The sequence below is a fragment of the Periplaneta americana genome, chromosome 6 (assembly GCF_040183065.1).
Source record: "Periplaneta americana isolate PAMFEO1 chromosome 6, P.americana_PAMFEO1_priV1, whole genome shotgun sequence".
In the NCBI taxonomy this organism is placed as follows: domain Eukaryota; kingdom Metazoa; phylum Arthropoda; class Insecta; order Blattodea; family Blattidae; genus Periplaneta; species Periplaneta americana.
The window spans coordinates 138,045,615-138,065,135 of NC_091122.1; the positions used below are offsets into that span (position 1 = coordinate 138,045,615).

Sequence of the window (19,521 nt, forward strand, 5' to 3'; positions counted from 1 at the left end):
AAAAGTATGATCCTGAAAATTTATAATGACGACGGACAAAAATATAGTACACAACCTTTAATAAAATTAGTCATGTGTTTTATGAACATTATAGTCGCTTGTTTAATAACAAAACAGTTCGACATATTAACCTAGACAGTTTTTTTGGACCTGTACCTTGTCGAGTTTCGGATATGGAAAACGAAATTTTGAAGCAACATATCACTAAGGAAGAAGTTTTACAAGGTAAAAAACCAAGACACCTGGCAGTAACGGAATCTCACATGAATTTTTCCTTAAATTTTGGGACCTAATAGGCAATGATAGCACAGAAATTCTAAATGTTATTATTACTAGACAGTGACTTTGTACATCTTAACAACGTGGGATAGTGGTCCTTATTACTTACTTACAAATGGCTTTTAAGGAACCCGGAGGTTCATTGCCACTCTCACATAAGCCCGCCATCGGTCCCTATCCTGTGCAAGATTAATCCAGTCTCTATCATCATATCCCACCTCCCTTAAATCCATTTTAATATTACCCTCCCATCTACGTCTCGGCCTCCCCAAAGGTCATTTCCCCTCCGGCCTCCCAATTAACACTCTATATGCATTTCTGGATTCGCCCATACGTGCTACATGCCCTGCCCATCTCAAATGTCTGGATTTAATGTTCCTAATAATGTCAGGTGAAGAACAAAATGCATGCAGTTCTACGTTGTGTAACTTTCTCCATTCTCCTGTAACTTCATCCCTCTTAGCCCAGATATTTTCCTAAGAATCTTGTTCTCAAACACCATTAATCTCTGTTCCTCTCTCGAAGCGAGAGTCCAAGTTTCACAACCATACAGAACAACCGGTAATATTACTGTTTTATAAATCCTAACTTTCAGATTTTTTGACAGCAGACAAGATGACAAAAGCTTCTCAACCCAATAATAACAGGCATTTCCCATATTTATTCTGCGTTTAATTTCCTCCCGAGTGTCATTTTATTTTTATGAACAAAGGGTCCTGTTTCTAATTGTGATTATCGTTTCCTCTTATTTGTGATATGTCATTCCTATCTAACCTAACCTCTTGTAGGCCTACTCCCACGAAGTTTATTCTATATCTAGCTAGTTCTTTTGCTACTATTGTTACCCCACCTGTTCTATAAAGACTAGTTACATTCCAAGTACCAAATCTCATAATCCTGTTCCTTTGCTGTGGTCGTGCTAGAGAATCAGTCCTATTCTGAGGCTTATTGTATGGTTTCGTAACAAGCTGTTTTTTACGGAGATAGGTTGTTAGCCCTTCGCCCACCCCCAAGCTGGAGGACTACCCCTTATCGGCTGTCCACGACTGCTTATTCAATATATTTGCACAGTATAAGTATGTATATAGTATCCATACAGGGGGTGCTCATACGGCTATGTGCAGACACGTAAATTTTAGACAGTTGACGCATGACGTCACCGAGGAAGCTAGACAATTGGCAGTATGAATTAAAAGCAAGCTATAAGTTGTTTTCTAGCAGTGATTCTGGTTACGTGTGCCCTAAATGTGACAAATCTGCACTCATAGTGGAATATTTCCAAATAAAAATGTGTTATAATGAACTGAATTATATTTATAGCAGTTACTGTTGTTAATTCGGGCTTTCACGTGTTTTATAATCGTAGTATATAGGTTATGTATTTAAGTTAGCCCACGTGGTATTAAGTTAATTAGTTTATTGTAAATATTTTGTGCCTAAAAACATATTGCATTATTTACCATGCCCGGTTGCGCAGTGTTTTCGTGTAAAAATTATAATCGTAAGACTAAAGGTTCAGATTTGATTTACCACACCTTTCCCAAGGATGACAGTGTTTGTAAGCAATGGATTCATGCTTGCAGAAGGAAAGACAAAATCAACATTAAAAATGCCACCGTGTGTAGTGTTCATTTTCTACCAGAAGATTATGAGAGGGACCTGAAAGCCGAGCTCTTGAACATTAAACCTAAAAAGATGCTTAAAATTTCTGCAGTTCCTTCATTGCATCTGGACATCGATTCAAGACCAAACAAGATGAATATAGAGGCTTCATCTTCACACCAGCCAGAGTCACCACAAATTACGGTAAGTGACAGACAGACAAGGCAGATTAATCGACATTCAAGAAAGCGAGGGCTTGAGAGATTGAAGACACTATCACCCAAGAAGAAGAAGTTTGATGTTGGTACAATTACAGATAGCACTAGTGACTCAGAAAGACATTTGAAAGCACGGTTAGACAAATTAGAGAAAGATAATAAACAAATGCAGACTGAAATGAATAAGTTAAAACTTAAAAATAAGTCACTGACCTTGGCTCTGAGCAGGAAAAGTAAACATATACAGCAACTTGAGAACAGAATTAATGCAAAGGTAAAAGAGAGAGTTTCCATTGTTTTGAGAAAAATTTTTACAGAAAACCAGATGAAGAACTTGTTGGTGACAAAAAAGAAGCCAAAATGGACAAGAGAAGATATAAGCAGAGCCTTGACACTCCGCTCAATATCGAGGAAATGCTACATATATTTAAGGCAAAGTGTAGGAATCCCCTTACCATCACTGTCAACTCTAAGGCGCTGGGTTTCCAATTCCTTTAAGTGCAGGCCTGGCATATTAAGTGATGTTTTATTTATGATGCAAACTCAATGCAAGAATTTAACAAAAAATGAACTTTTATGTATCCTGAGTTTTGATGAAATGAATGTGGATGCAAGAGTGTGCTATGACCAAGATGAGGATAAAGTTTATGGGCCCCACAGCCAGGCACAAGTCGTAATGGTTCGAGCGCTATGCAGTAATTGGAAGCAGCCAATATTTTTTGATTTTGACGTTACAATGACAGGATCACTGCTAAAAGAAATCATTTTAGAAGTGCAAAAGGTGGGTGTTGTTATTGTGGGAGTTGTAAGTGACATGGGTGGGAAAAACAAGAGAGTCTGGAAGGATTTGGAAGTAGATCACAAGAAAAGTTGTTTTGATAACCCCAGTGATGACACCAAGCGCATATGGGTTTTCCAAGATGTGCCACACATGATAAAATTATTGAGAAACCACTTCATTGACGATGGTTTTACTTTACCCAGTGGGAAGATAATTAACAAAACCATTATCGAGAATATTTTATCTATGGATGGAGGTGAAATAAAAATCTGCCCGAAACTGAAATATAACCATCTAATGGTATCAGGTAGAGACCGACAGCGTGTCCGTCCTGCATGTGAATTATTTTCAAATCACGTTGCAAAAGCCATTAGTTACCTCTTGCCAAATGAACATGAAGCATCAGAATATTTCAAACTTGTTAATGATGTTTTTGATATTTTCAATTCTAGGATTCCGGACAGTGAACAAATTCCCATTGCAAGTGGTTTTGGCATACATTTTAAAGACCAAGAGAATATCCTAAGGACATTTCATACCATGTGTGAAAAAATGAGAGTTGGCAAGAACACTTCACTGCTTCCTTTTCAGAAAGGTTTTATAATGTCCATTAGATCTTTATTAAGTTGTTTTTCTGACCTCAGAAAATTGTATGGGCTAAGCTACATCTTAACTGCTAGACTGAACCAAGACTGCCGTGAAAATCTTTTCTCTCAAATAAGAGCATTGGGACGCACTTACGACCATCCCCTTCCAGTAGAATTTAAAAACCGTTTGAGGCTGCTTATAATGAGTCGCAACATTTCAGACATTTCGTTCAATTCCTCAGCTGTTGAACTAGAAGCAGATACAATTGATTATCTTACTTCTAACCTTTTTGCAGGACTTCTACCAGACATGACAGAGGCTTTGGCAATGATAGAAAATGATTCTGAAATTTCAGAAATTACTGTTGAAAACCTTCCTGAAGCAAGAGTCATACAAAATGTTTCTGAATTTTCCAGCGAAGGTCTACGATATTTGGCTGGCTATATTGCTTTTCGCTGTCGTGAAGTAGATAGATCATTAGGGGATCCTACAGGCCAATTAATTAGTGTTACACCAGATGCATTGCCGGTACATCAGGGCTGGATTGAAAAACTGTCTCGAGGAGGTCTGCTCAAACCATCAGATGAATGGCTATGCACAGTGAAACAGTTTGAAGTAGTGTTTGTAGGAGTGCATGGTGATAAATTAAACTGCTGCAACGTCATTAAGGGCATGTGTAACATTCTCGCACAGAAGTTTCCACATGTACATCCATTAATAATTAAAATATATACAAGAACAAGGACATTTATCCCCATTCGTTCACTGAATACGGCAGCGAAGACTGCAAGAGCAGCGGAACTACAAAGAAAGAAGGCACGTAAATGGCAAGCTTCTGCTAGGCGCTGACAAGAGAGAAGAATTCATTCCAATCTTCAGGGAGGAGGAAAAAGGTATGTGATATAAATACCTACTTAATGATTATTGTGTTTGAAAATATGCAGCCTATTTTCAAACATAATAAAGTGTTCACAACTTCACATATTCATAGTCAATGAATGGCATGAGGTGGCTAGCTTTATTCTCCAACCGACTTCACCCCGTGGAGTCATGGTAATTTTAAATGAGGCTGAAAGGGCTCTAGAGCCAATCTAGGTCCAAAGATGTCAAGCATAATATGTTTGTAACATTTAATATAGTTTATAGCTTTAAGTGAGTTATGTTAATAATCAGCTTAATGTGTATTATAACGAGTATTTGAAAATATAGGACTAATGATATAGTAATATATATGGAAAAATTATGTGCCTATATTAATTAAAATACATAGGCCTACTATCAGAAATAATTAGGCCTACCCATGGCTTTATTATTTCTGCATGTTCTAATAATATTTATTAATGTGTTATGTTTTTTGTCATTGTTATTATGTTAGGAAATTATTAGCATTCAATATGTAATTGTTCTATTTAATAACGAACATTTCTTATGAAGGGTAACTATATTTTCTGATACAAAAATATTATTTCGTACAAACTCTTCTCCAGTTTAGAAGATGAAATTACTTGTAACACATAGGGATAAGACACGCTTAATATAGTTTCCTTTTGTGAGTGGTACATTTTTCCTCACAAATAAAAGTTAAACAAAAAACAAATTGTCGTTTAAAAGAATTTTGTGCGATAACTTGTTACAAATACTTCGGTGCTAGGAGGCCATAATGCATCCCGTGGCTAACGAGCTTCCGAAGTGACGTCACGAGTTCGTCTGCTAGCGGAAATTGCCGAGTGGCTCTACCTTATAGTATATTTGCAGTTACCCTGCGTATCTGGAGGCCGTCTCCTCTATCCGCAACCTGAGGATGCGCCATGCCGTGGTAACAGGGAACCACAATACATGGCGTGGTGATAGGGCGTGGTGGTCCTTATTAAAAAGAGAAACGGACATGATCATGTGAATGATTATAGACCAATTAGTCTCCTCAATTAAGACTACAAATTGTTAGCTAAGGTACTGACCAACAGGATGCAACCACTTCTTAGTCAGCTCCTGCATTCAGCACAACACTGTGGAATAATAGGACGTAACATATTTGATGGCATAGGCCTGTGCTCATTAAGAGATCTCATCATACACGAACCAAATATCTTATAACCTCCTTGGATTTTCAGAGGGCATTTGATAATATTAGCTCTAAATACCTGTTTCACTGTTGCGTTGGTATGGTTTTAGTGTGAAGTTTATATCTTATATTCAGACCTTGTATACCGGTACTCATATTGTATCAGTCATTCAAATTAATGGTTTTCATACACCAGAGATTCCTGTTTCTAAATTAGTTCGTCAGGGCTGTCCAGCATCCATGACATTATTTATCTTAGCTCTAAATCCTCTGTTACTGAAGGTAAATGAAAATATCACTGGTGTATGTTTTAATAATTATCACTTATCTGTGGTGGCGTCGTCCTTGCAAATGACGAGGCTATTCAGCACATGAAGGAATCTTTACACTAATATTCTGCGATGTCCGGACTAACGCTAAACTATTACAAATCACATATATTACCTCTTGGTCCCTGAGATGTTCAATCTCAAGTTGCTCCTTTCAGAACAATTACATCGTTAAAAATCCTATGTATTTTATTCACACCATCAATTATCGAAATGCAACAACAAAATTGGATATTTTTTTCCCAGACAATTAAAATTACCGCTCAAAAACTTTATTATCGTGATCAGAGAGCTACAAAATAGTGCTTACAACCGGTTTAGATTCGACTGGTTGGAACTACAACCGGTTAGGTTGAACGTCCGACCGAATATTCATTCAACTTTCAAACGGTTACTCCTGATGTATTGCAGGCTAGTCAGAACACCAGGCGCACTTAATCATACATGAAACTGACTTTTTTTCGAGTACACAATCAGAATAACAATTGAAAGAAATTTACGTTGTCTTATTTAGAAAAAGTGTTTGCAAGTACTTCTACAGTTTATTCGACACTATAACACCATATATTTTCTTTATTATTTTGAACTTGCAGTAACTTCATAAATATCGTTTATATTTTTAACTTTTACAATCTTATTAATAAAAGTTGTTTGTAGATGTGTTAAACAACGGTATAATTTTACACTAAACAAGACGTGCATAAGCCATGTATACTGGGTGTTCATTTCAAAGTGTGTCATGACGTCACTGTTGTTGGGTCACCGATTTGAAGCGAGTTTCAGCTTATATGTCAGAGAAGTTGCCTATTATTTAAGGCGTTCTTCAATCTGAACTTGAGAACGTGTACGGTATAACTTGAACGTCGTAGCAACAGATGGCGGTCTGTACGGTCTGTGTGCTACCATAACCTCTTTCAAACTGTGTTTTGCGCCGGCAAGTCGTACGCAGGGTATTTGTTATCATCGGTTGCGTACGGTAACATTCCATAACACAAATCAAATGCTCCGTGTCCATGTTGACCGTCGAAGTTAATGTCAACAAATACGTAAGTAATCGTCTTAACCCTCTCCCCATATCCCGACAGTACGTATTTCCAAACAGTTCACATTCCTGCCACTACCAGCGTTACCGTACGTATCGGTACGTACTCTTCAGAATGAACGCCGTACTTGCTAGGCAACTTCTCTGCCTCATAGGTTATACACCTCTGCGGAAGTGTAGGAAGATTGAATTCTCTAGGCTCATCGGCTAGCCACATGACGGCATACAGCGACCATGACACACTTTGAACTGAACACCCAGTATTTTTGTTACCAATAAACGGTATATAGCTAACTTCATCATTTTATTATGTCGTAACTCTTTCTCGTCACATATCGACTGAATCTCGTTCGATTTGTATAACGCGATAATCGATATTACATATTATGTAAGATTGCGGATGGTTTAGAGCAGTGGTCGTCAGCATTCGCTGAAATGTGCAATGGGTATACGCGGTGCCGTCCCGTGTGCACTGTCGTGCAACAGGGAGAGATAGAGAGCATATCCGCTATAATAGCAACTACAAGTGCACTGCGTTTTCCGCGGGTAAGAGAGGCTAGCCCCAGCGTGCTCTGTGCTGACGACCCCTGGTTTAGAGCACAAATCTCACACAGAAAGAAATAGGAAAGGGGAAGAAAATACGATCTTCAAATTGGGACAATACAGAAAAATTAAGTACCATATACAGTAGGCTACTTTAATACGTCATTATGTATATTAATAAACATCTTTCATAATAGGTAGGCATTATATTAACAAGCCATGAGAATACTCAGCTAATATGTTACAGTACCATGAACGTATGTTTTGGTCGTAAGTAGGACGAGATAAATGCGGTACTTATTCTTATTTTTAAGGAAAAAATGAGATATTGTAGATTATGGTTTAATGAACTGTACGAAGACATGTCCGAATCTCACAAGTGATACCAAGAGGGCACTACTTTTATAAGGCAACTAAGTCAGGAGATAATGGGGTAGGATGGCTAGTTCTTTTTCCCCCTCCATTGAATACATCGCCGACTAGCTACATATTACACTAGTCGAACTTCAGATATAAGTTTAAATAATGGTTAATGAAAGGGAGAAATTTTTTCTTATTAATTTATTGCAAACAGAAATTTTGTTTCCTTTATACTGAAGGAAACAACATTTAACCACTTATAATATTCAACTCCTAAATTTACAGTTATAAGCACTTAGATTTCCACTCGTGCCAGAGCCCTGCTTTCTTATATTAATGAAAACTTGACACCTTTTTTTGACTTCTTTGGTATAGCTTTTGCAGAGAATTATAAAAAATATTGATTCAAATTATCTATGATCATTATTTTTAATTATTCAATTTAGTGGCGAGTGCATTTAGTAATTAAAGTCAAGAGTGCTTTAATCCATTCTCTACCCCAACAGGACAGGGAAGGATATATTTAAAAAAGGCATGGCTCATTCATTTTTCCGAATTCGGACACAGAATATAATTATAATATAGCAACCGCATTCATAGATCTAGGCCTACTTAAAATTAAGTCAATACTTCATTTCTTCCCCATGTGCGAAGACTTCAACGTGATATTAAAATTTGCAGTTCAGAACTTATAAATCCCAGGGGCGGTTTTTCGGGTGAAGCTCGTGAAGCGGCACTTCACCTGTTTACTAAGCGCAACTTCACTTATTTACAAGTATTTTAATATTTTATTTTATTTCACTTGACTTTTGTCTTTTACGTTCTGCATTGTACTATGTTCTGCACGTAGGTATTCTGCATTATGGAACACTAGTCTCATTGTCACTACTGGTTGGTGCAGAGTGGGGAAGGGTGACAATTGCAGCTATATCCCTCTTTCAGAGGTAGAGCTTGTCAATTTGCGGATTTGTTTACGGGTAACCATGGCAACGAACACTTATAAGATTTCTATAGATCCTGTCTGCAAGGGTACTTGAATCGCTGACAAAACATTCCTCTTGTAGCTGCAAACAGCTTATAGCTTATAGCTTGGATCTTGTGAAAGGAAAATAACGGCACGCGAATAGAATGAGATAAAATTCCTTGTCTTTCACAGTAGTCACACTTCTTTGTACCTGCTAAATGTATATCATCCGATCATGGCCACAACACGAGAAGATGCAAATTTCGCTCCCGCTCATTGAACCAAAATGTAAGACTGAAGCAGGTCTAAAGCACAGTTATAATTACGGTCCAAGATTATATAATGATTTTATAAAGAGGAATCCTAGAATCCTAAACTAAAATTATTAAACAATAAATTATTACAAAAACAAGTGCTTGAACTGTTTTTAAAATTATAATCATGTAAATTCTTACTCTTCATTTATTTTTTTGTCACTTTAACAATGTTGTATCCTTAACCTGGTATGTTTATGTACACTGTAGGCTATGGTACCGTTGGTTTGTTTGTTTGTTTTTGTTTTTATTCTTATTCTTTTTAAACTTTATGTGTAATTACATTTAACAATTTAATCACAGTTGTGATTATTATTATTATTATTATTATTATTATTATTATTATTATTATTATTATTATTATTATTAAAATTTTATATTTTATTTTTTTCTTCTGTCCAGTTTTCATTCTTGGCCACACCCGACCTCAAGCATCTTGCTTTTTTGGGTGTGACCCAGTTATATTGTATTTATACAATAAATTGTAATATGTAGGCTATTTTGCTGTGAGATTTGTAATCAATTGTAATCAATAATAAATGTTAATTTCAGTTTGTGAGACGTGTGAATAGACTGACTGTATTAGGCTATGTCTTGTTGCTAAAACGATATACCGGTATTAGAAGATTAAGTTAACTAAGCAGTTATTTATTTTTAGTGATAGTTTTATAATTATTTTTAAAAGTGGTGACTCAAATATTTTTATTAACAAGGAACGTATCCTATAAGCGATATAGTGTGTAACGTGTTACTGATACCATTTTCGCGATGGACTGAAGGTGATGAAAGAGATGTACTGTTAGCGGGGAAACCACCGGTGTGGCTCAGTCGGTTAAGGCGCTCGCCTGCCGGTCTGAAATTACGCTCGGGCGCGGGTTCGATCCCCACTTGGGCTGATTAGCTGGTTGGGTTTTTTCCGAGGTTTTCCCTAACTGTAAGGTGAATGTCAGGTAATCTGTGGCGAATCCTCGGCCTCATCTCGCCAAATACCATCTCACTATCACCAATCTCATCGACGGTAATAACCTCGTAGTTGATACAGCGTCGTTAAATAACCGACAAAAATTAAAAAAAATGTTAGCGGGGAAACCAACACTTTTTATTAATATATCGGAAAAAAGTTGAAAAGGAAAGGTGCAAGATCTTACACCAAACATTTTAAAAGTGCGTGGTACAGTGAATATCAATGGCTGTGTGGTAGTTCTTATTTGGAAAAATTGTTTTGTTGGCCCTGTTTGTTAGTTGGAATAAAAAATCGGCATGGAACTCTGATTGATTTTGTGAAAACAGATGAAGTTTTTGTCAGTTTTTTTTTTTTTTTTTGAAAAGGCTAAAGAAAGGGGTGAATTTTCAGAGCGAAAATATTTTAAGCTGTCAGAAGGCGAACTTTTTCAGATGTACAAACAATTTATTTTTGAAATACTTGACGTCATTTTTATGAAAATTAACACTAGATATCAAGACATTGAACAGCTTCAGTTTTGCTTTTTTGCCATTACTTCAAAATTTCTTCAGTATTCAAATATTTTTCCTTCTAATGCTTTTACCACTCTACAAAAGACTTTCTCAAATTTGTTCAATTTAAGTCGTTTGAAAACAGAACTAGAGCTTCTCTATGCAGATCATGAGTACCAGAACATTCCCCTGATACAAGCACTAAAACTTGTAAGAGAAAACAAAGACGTATTGAAGAAACCTATAGGCTTTTTTCCCTTAGGTCTACTGTGACATACCCGTCAACAAGCGTTTCAGTGGAGCGAAGTTTTTCTGCACTCAACCGCATAAAGGCAAATCTTCGCAATTCAATGGCACAAGGGAGATTAACATCATTGGCGTGCATCTCCATTCATAAGGACTTGCTACATGATCTGATTGAGAAGTAGCCATTTCATGACATCAGTGACAATTCTCCTTCCGTAGAGACAGACGAATCAACTTAATCTACAAAAATTAGGTAAGTCTTACATCATGTCTCTTAATAAAAGAGCTTCACCAACTTTTGAGGTTTCGAGCCGCCACTGATAGATCCATCAGGTTCAAATCTTGTTTTACAATATCAGCAACAATTTCTTGATGAATCTAAAATTATCATTAAATTTAAATGGATAAAACGAGTCTTCAATGTCCTCTGTACTTATTAAATAATCGTTTAAATCTTCCATTTCGGTTGTATGACTTTCTCTACAAAAGATATTTAGTTAAGTTTTTTTAAAAATAAGTCAGGAAACAAACAGTCAACTGTTTATGGAGTCGGCCATCTTGTCCTTCTGTGCATGGCTTATACTAGGATGATAGGTTGTGTAACGATTATCATGTGTAATTTTACAACTCATATATATATATATAATAGCTTATACACTGTTTATTAGTTACGTTTTACGTTCCAATGGTGTATACGTCCTGTATAACCTTTATATTGTACATAGTTTATTAGTAAAATGAAAATGTATACCTAAAAAGAAGTTGTTATCCATATATAATGCTTTTTAACTATTGTAACTACACATGCAGTATTATGTCATTAAGAAGTAATTTCTGAAGATAGAATGCCAGTTTTAAGAAGGAATATAATTCCTGATGGATGTAGTTTTACGTTGTAAGTTGTTGCTTTTGAAGATAGATAATTGTAATATCTGGATGGCTCAATGACATGATCTGCCTTTTATATCCAAAAGCCGCAACTGTCTTCCCACAAAGAGAGCGAAACAAATCGAGCCTTCGGTGAATCGAATAATAAGGCAGTCCGCGTGGTGGAAGAGGTTTGCATATTGCCTACACCGTAGACGCTCAGTGTCGTTGTGCAGTAGTCTATAATAAAAATTATTGAAACCCGGTTTTGCAGGATTCTAATCGCGAACTCAGTTTGTATAGGAGAAGTTGGATAGTGCACATCTTTCTACTATCGAAATGTTGGTATCTTGCTTCCAATAACAATTACCTCTCCAAGGCAAATAACGAGTGCAGTTTCTTGATTTTTATAGAAAGGAACTACTTTTCGTGTGCCCTTGTCAACTCTGTATCTCCAACCCAATGAAGAGGGGATAGGATTACTAAATATTTATTTTATTTTTAACTCGTGGAAGAAAAATACAGTAGCCTATACTCTATAGTGTTTTCCCGCCTTCTGGCTATAGTTTTGGACGACAGCAAGTGATTTGCGAAATTCTCCTGATTTACGTGTTGTGCCACGTTATCTTAGGTACCTTTGGGTTTATATACAAGAATGGAGTTATCTAGAATCCCTTCAGTTCCTAGTACACAAAGGTCTATCAAAGACGATTTACAATACAATAGTACCAACTGTTTCTGTTGCTCCTTTACGCATTCAGCGTATTGTACCAGAGAATACAAATTTCACCCTACATTGAAAGAATATTACTTCTCGGGTAGCCTACTTCCAGTGACAATGCGCTCTGTGTAGTATACAGTTATTCATGACATAATTGCAACAAAAGAACGTTTATTTAAAATAAACAGAGCAGACAATAATATTGTCAACAAACAGACTCCTTGCATCATCGTCTTAATACTTGTACAATGATCCTTTCTATACGAGAAGAATTTGGAAAGTACGTGAAAGACAATAATATATTTGGCAAGGACACTCTTTATCCTACGACATTTCAATTAGCAGTCTTCAATTTCAGGCCAAGCAAAGACAAAACGCTCCATTATGGTTGATAGGTCATACAGTAACCTTTCTTATTCGGAACCAAGAGAATACCTTTAAAATAAATTATATAGCCTATATTAACCAGGCTAGAAGGAACAGAAAATTCTATCGAAAATGGGACCTTTTGTTTGGGAATTTTCTCTGTCACTTAGATTAGTTATATTTTGATAGTACAAAACTTTCCAACATATGAAAATTCAAGCATATTTACATACATATTTTTTTTTACTCTGTATTAATAAAATAAAAGTTCGTTTTGATTACAAAATGAGTGGTTCCTCCCGGAGTGAACGATTTCTTGTTACTGAATGAATGTGTATCTATTGTATTGTTTATAGAGTGAAGGAATTAATTTTAATAATGCAAGTCAGTTTAATTTATATGGTTAACATTTATTTACATGGTTAAACATTTTTATTTACAGAAAAAAAAGTATACATGGAAATTGTTTTCACTACTGCATACTGTTTCTATCAGTTTATTCGCTTAGCTTGAAGTGTACAGTAGTGGCAAAAAAAAAGAAAAAGAACCGGACTGACCCTTGTAGCTGTTTTCAGAGCCTTGTTCACTCCAGAGCACGATAGACTGGTAACTAAGACTTTCGTGGTTCGATCTTGCCTGGGAAGGAAACTTTTTTTGTTCCTTATTCAAATTTATTCTCAATACTTTTCGATTGCAGCGATATTTTACTACTTAATTAACGTATTATTCCCAGAACATGAATTTTACCAGCAATCGAAAAGTATTGGGAATAAATCTGAATAAGGAACAAAAAAAAAAAAAAAGTTTCCTTCCCGGGCAGGATTCGAACCACGAAAGTCTTAGTTACCAGTCTATCGTGCTCTGTAGTGAACAAAGGTCTGAAATCAGCTACAAGGGTCGGTCCGGTTTCTTTTTTTTTTCTTTTTTTTTTCTTTTTTTCTTTTTTTTTTTTTTGCCATTACTATACATGCGAAATTGTTTTTCAGTGCTGCATACTGTTTATATTAGTTTATTTGTTTTAGCTTGAAATGTACATGTGAATTGTCTTCAGTACTGCATACTGATATATCAGTTTATTTGTTTAGCTTGAAATGCACATGTGAATTGTTTTCAGTACTGTATATTGTTTATACCAATTAATTTGTCTAGCTAGAAATGTATATGTGATTTGTTAATAAAAAAAATTAAAGTTTTTGTGACTGTAGCCTTTCTACTTTTTACTTTTTAGGCTATACTCATAGTTTGATTTTTTCTATTATTTTATTTATACGCTCGTATTTCTGGTGGTGTGGAACAGACGGCCTGTTGGCTTAACTATACCACATCAAACAAATATAAATATGTAAAGATTCATCTTTATGAATGAAAAAAGCTTAGTAAAGGCAATTCGTTTTGGTGTCTATAGTTGAGTTTCCGAGATTTCTAAAAAGTCTGTCAACCAATTTAATTAAAAATAGAAGCAAAACGGAAAACCCGGGAAAACGCCGGGTGCATTTAGCTAGTACAATATAAAAATTACATTTCTTTTCTTAAAAAATAAAATGAATTACTGTACTAAAGGATAACGTTTTATAGCTAAAAGGAAAAGTAATGGCATTCCATTAACATCCTCTTGAATTCCAGAATGGACACTATTTTCGTTGAAATTAACTAAATTTTCCACACTTACTTACTTACTTACTTACTTACTGGCTTTTAAGGAACCCGGAGATTCATTGCCGCCCTCACATAAGCCCGCCATTGGTCCCTATCCTGAGCAAGATTAATCCAGTCTCTACCATCATATCCCACCTCCCTCAAATCTATTTTAATATTATCTTCCCATCTACGTCTCGGCCTCCCCAAAGGTCTTTTGCCCTCCGGCCTCCCAACTAACACCCTATATGCATTTCTGGATTCGCCCATACGTGCTACATGCCCTGCCCATCTCAAACGTCTGGATTTTATGGTCCTAATTATCAGGTGAAGTATACAATGCGTGCAGCTCTGTCTTGTGTAACTTTTTCCATTCACCTGTAACTTCATCCCTCTTAGCCCCAAATATTTTCCTAAGAACCTTATACTCAAACACCCTTAATCTCTGTTCCTCTCTCAAAGTGAGAGTCCAAGTTTTACAACCATACAGAACAACCGGTAATATAACTGTTTTATAAGTTCTAACTTTCAGATTTTTTGACAGAAGACTAGATGACAAAAGCTTCTCAACCGAATAATAACAGGCATTTCCCATATTTATTCTGCGTTTAATTTCCTCCCGAGTGTCATTTATGTTTGTTACTGTTGATCCAAGATATTTGATTTTTTCCACCTCTTCGAAGGATAAATCTCCAATTTTTATAGTTCCATTTCGTACTATATTCTGGTCACGAGACATAACCATATAATTAGTCTTTTCGGGAGTTACTTCCAACCCAATCGCTTTACTTGCTTCAACTAGAATTTCAGCATTTTCCCTATTCGTTTTTAGATTTTCTCCTAACATATTCACGTCATCCGGAATGAAGTATTAATACAGCAACATAGTGTAACTTAAATGCGATTTGTTTTTATTTTTACCCAATAGCCATTATTATCCAGACTCTAAGAACAAGCTCACAGATGTTGTTAGTGCTGAGAAGCATAACCACTTAGTTCGTCAGAGATTATCCAGAGTGCACCAAAGGCAGTGGATCTACATTACATCATAAAGAATGACTGAGAATTATTGGGATGTCGCAGAGAATTCCTGTGTTGCCTGGACCATGGAGTTTCCCAACATAAGTTTTGAATTCAGGGTGTAGAACAGTATTTGAACCTGGGCACCCTGGCTTATAAGTCCAACGCGCAAGCATTGAATCACCATGACCATAAAATCCGTGGAAACCTCACTGTTTTATGATAGTTGTTGATAAATTGCTGTATTTTATAATGGACGAAAGAAAATTGTATTCTGTGAAGCATGTAGCATAAAATCTGAATACTATTGAGTTACATCAGAAGATATACAGTGTGCGCACAAAGTCCGTATACCCCTATATTTACGACAAAATGACGTGAGTAATCACACCACGTTTGTGCTGGTGAACATTGGCACGACTTTCGCACGTGTTTTCCCACTGTCTCGAAGTTCTACTTTCGTAGATGCTGCCCCCTCTTGACACTCAAAGCTCAATGCGTGGCAGCAGATGAAAGGCGAAGCAATGTCTGACACAAGTGATTGCATTATCGAGAAGTGCTTGGTAGCTGCTGTGTGAGTGCATGGGCGTCAAATTAACGGCACCTCTTGAAAAATATCACGGACGACTTGACGATTTCATTGAGAGGTTGAGAAGGCAGCACTAACGAAGATGATGTTGCAATATGAAAAAAATTGTTTTGCAATGGACAGTGTTCATGACATGCGAAAAGTGGAAAGGCATTCACAAGGCTTTAATGCTGTGCAAGTGAAGCTGAATTTGTCCAACAATCCTCAATTAAACCCACGCGAAAATGTGCTGCTGATTTGGTAATGCCAGATTCAGCCATGCAAAAACACATGAAATCAGACCTGCAAGTGAAATATTGCGTCCACTGAAAGTTAATGAATTAATGAATCTGATATGGACAGTTGTGTGGACACTTATGTTGTAATGCTGCAACAATTTCCAACAATGGCCCAGCAAGCAAAGGCCATGTTTTCAGATGAATGCGTAATTTAACACAGCCCCACAGTCACACACTTAATCTTCGAAAATTAGAATGCAATCTTAATTATCAACATTATTTTTAAAAGTAATTACTAGGGAAGTAGATATTTATTCCAATTATCCAATGTCGAATTAACCTATTTCTATTGTATTATTATTTGAAAAAGTTTTGACTTCTGTGGACGTTTCTAATCTATATTTTCAATCAGGCTGCAAAAGGGTATCTGTCAGATACAGGGGGAGAGCCATTCATCCTTCCCATTGAAGGCTTTAAGAAACCAACCTGGACAAATACCCAATGTCCCATCCCTACCTTCCCGCGGTGCAGTTGTTAGTAAGCATAATTTTATAAGCTGAACTAAAGGGAGGGGCTACTCATCAATTAGCACTGGTCAGCTTGATGAGTTAATGACTGAATTTGGTATAATTTTCCTCTATTCAATACCTAATTCCCTCTTTACCCTTTCCTATCCAGTTCTCTGAGTGAACTCTTACTTTCTTCGACCTCGACGGCATTAGAGCATTCAAGGCCTAGGGGTTCATTTCACTTTCCTTCCTCCTCTTTCTACTTTTCTGTTCCTAGTGCTGACCTGCTATGGCACTAAAATCGTCCTCCAGTGGCTTAAGGAGGGAAAGCTGGTGATCAACAAGATCTCCCAGCTAGGTCCAATGGACCCATCGACCAACAGCAGGTGTGGTCCTCCAGACATTCTGGGGGTTGTGTGTGGATGAAGTAGCCACCAAAACGTATTTTAATGGTGTTCACTTAAATCGGCTACAACTTGCCATTTTCACTCCTGCATAGAATTGGAATATATCAGACCCCTAACTGCCCATTGTGCAACTCAAACCAAGAAATGAATTCAGAACACCTCAAAATCTGTGCTTCAGTGGCTGACCGTGACAATATCTTTGAAAAATATTGGAGTGCAAGAGATCAAATGACTTTATTGTCAAACGATTGGCATTAGAAAACAACAACATATTTTTAATCAATATACCACATGACTGACATAATGTAGTAGGCTATGAAAAAAAAAGTGTGAAATTTCAACTGTCTACTTTCACTTGTTTCAGAGAAAATGGGGACACATGCAAAGAAATTTAATTTTTTAAAAACCATCTCCTAACTATTATAAAAACGCAACCAACATAGTATATAATGAAGTTTCAGCTACAAAATTAATATAAGAATAAGAAGAAGATCTCTAAGTCAAAGAATTTTGAAATTAATATTCTCGGAAAAAGTAAAGATTTGTAATTTTCATACCGATAAAAATCAAGTAATAGAAATGCAATACATAACTGCATCATAAAATGCACGTTAAGTTTTATCAATTTCTTCAGAAAACTTAAACATACGTTAAACGACAATATTTAAATTCTCTTGCAGCCGACTCACTACATTTTAAAAAGTTCTCAACCCAAGTACTATCAATTTTCTTATCTACACAGCTTCTACTCACTGAAGCTAGATCCATGTTTTCATTCTCTATGGAATTCGCGTTCATCGCTCGACGCATAACCATTGCTTGCTGGATCGCATCTTATGACTGCGTAAGCAGTGCGCATAACAAGGCCGTCTTCAACAATGCAAATGACATATTGGACCGCCATGATGATTTTTGATTTCGATTAAAGCAAGCAAAGATAGCGCTTTATGGAGAGTATGTGTATTGAAAAGCTCGGTTCGATTCCCATGGGACAACCAGGATGAACCTCTTCCCACTGAGGTAAGTTTTCTATGTTATATTACGCTTCGTGCTTGAAAACTGCAACAGTAAGTAGGGAGTAAAAGCATTTACGTTTTGTAGCGTCAATGACGATTCTAGGAATAAATGTTTATATTTGGGCTGATAATTAAGCCTCGATTGGACACACATATTTAAAAACACTACCTAACGCGCGACACAATAAAAAATTAATGAGGACAAAGAGGTTTTATGGTTTTAAAATAGTATGTTATTATCAATAAATACAAAATATTAATCGCATAATGCGTATAACGCAGCACTTCTGAAAGTGTGGAATTCTGTGAAACGGAAGTCGTATTTAAATAGTATTTTAAATTTAGAGAATGCTGCAAACTGTGTACAAAGTCACGAAAATACGAATGAATAAACTTGAGCATTCACAATAATAATTATTATGATATAATCATAATATTATCAAATAAATATTAATAACACTAGCCTGCGAATTTCAACTTTGTGTTTGTTACCTAAAGTAAATAATATGATTTTATATAATGTCTATATGCTGAATCTGAATTTTCAATCAGTTTACTTCCATCACGTCAGGTTTGTTTGCGGAATCACTTTAAATGTATTGTATAATTACGTGAATTTCGCCACAAACTTTTTCAATTCACTTTTTTATTTCAAATGAAAAAACAAAATTTAAAAAACATAACTTCCTGAAATTATGTGTGTGGTTGTTCATACATGTCACTAGAGCGTTTTTACTTTGTTTTGCCTTGTTTACTTCACTATTGGATATATAAATTATCACAATGTATCACACAAAAAATTACACCACTTGCTTCTTAATTGAGAAAGTCCTCCTGCTCCTCTTTCTTTTATGTTTGTCTTCAGGTATTTCACTCTTTAACATCCAAAAATAATCAGTAAGCATGCTGATGCGCCAGCGTCCTTGGTACCTCATTTCGAACTCCTGCAGATTCTTGTGAAATCGTTTGCCTTGCTCTTTGCTAAAATATCTTAGATTTTCGGGGAAATAATCTAGATGAGAAAACAGAAAATGAATTTTGATACTCACGTTACAACCAAGTTCCTTGTATGCTTCAAGCATGTTAGCCACAATGTTTCGGTAATTAGAATCCTTGTTGTTACCAAGAAATTTTGAAACAACTTCACAGAAAGATATCCATACCCTTTTCTGCTTTTCATCCATAGTGTTTTTAAATGCTGCATCAGACATCAGTTTTCTTATGTCAGGACCATTAAATATACATAGCCTACCTTCTTTTAATTTGCTTCAGATAGTAGTGGAAATTTCTATCATGCGTACGTGAAACAGTATCCTTCCTTATTTAAAGCCTTTACAAACTATTTCATTAGGCCAAGCTTAATGTGGAGAGGTGGCAACACAAATTTAGG

General features: G+C 36.1%; 1 protein-coding gene across 1 annotated transcript in view; it reads left to right on the forward strand.

Annotated features, from left to right (window-relative positions):
* The window catches only part of LOC138702268 (uncharacterized), a 49,115-nt gene that overhangs the window by 10,226 nt on the left and 19,368 nt on the right, over nucleotides 1–19,521 (forward strand). The window contains exons 2-3 of the mRNA XM_069829851.1: nucleotides 1,994–2,185; nucleotides 3,764–4,105. Coding sequence (XP_069685952.1) covers nucleotides 1,994–2,185; nucleotides 3,764–4,105 — 534 coding nt within the window. The remainder of the gene's footprint in view (nucleotides 1–1,993; nucleotides 2,186–3,763; nucleotides 4,106–19,521) is intronic.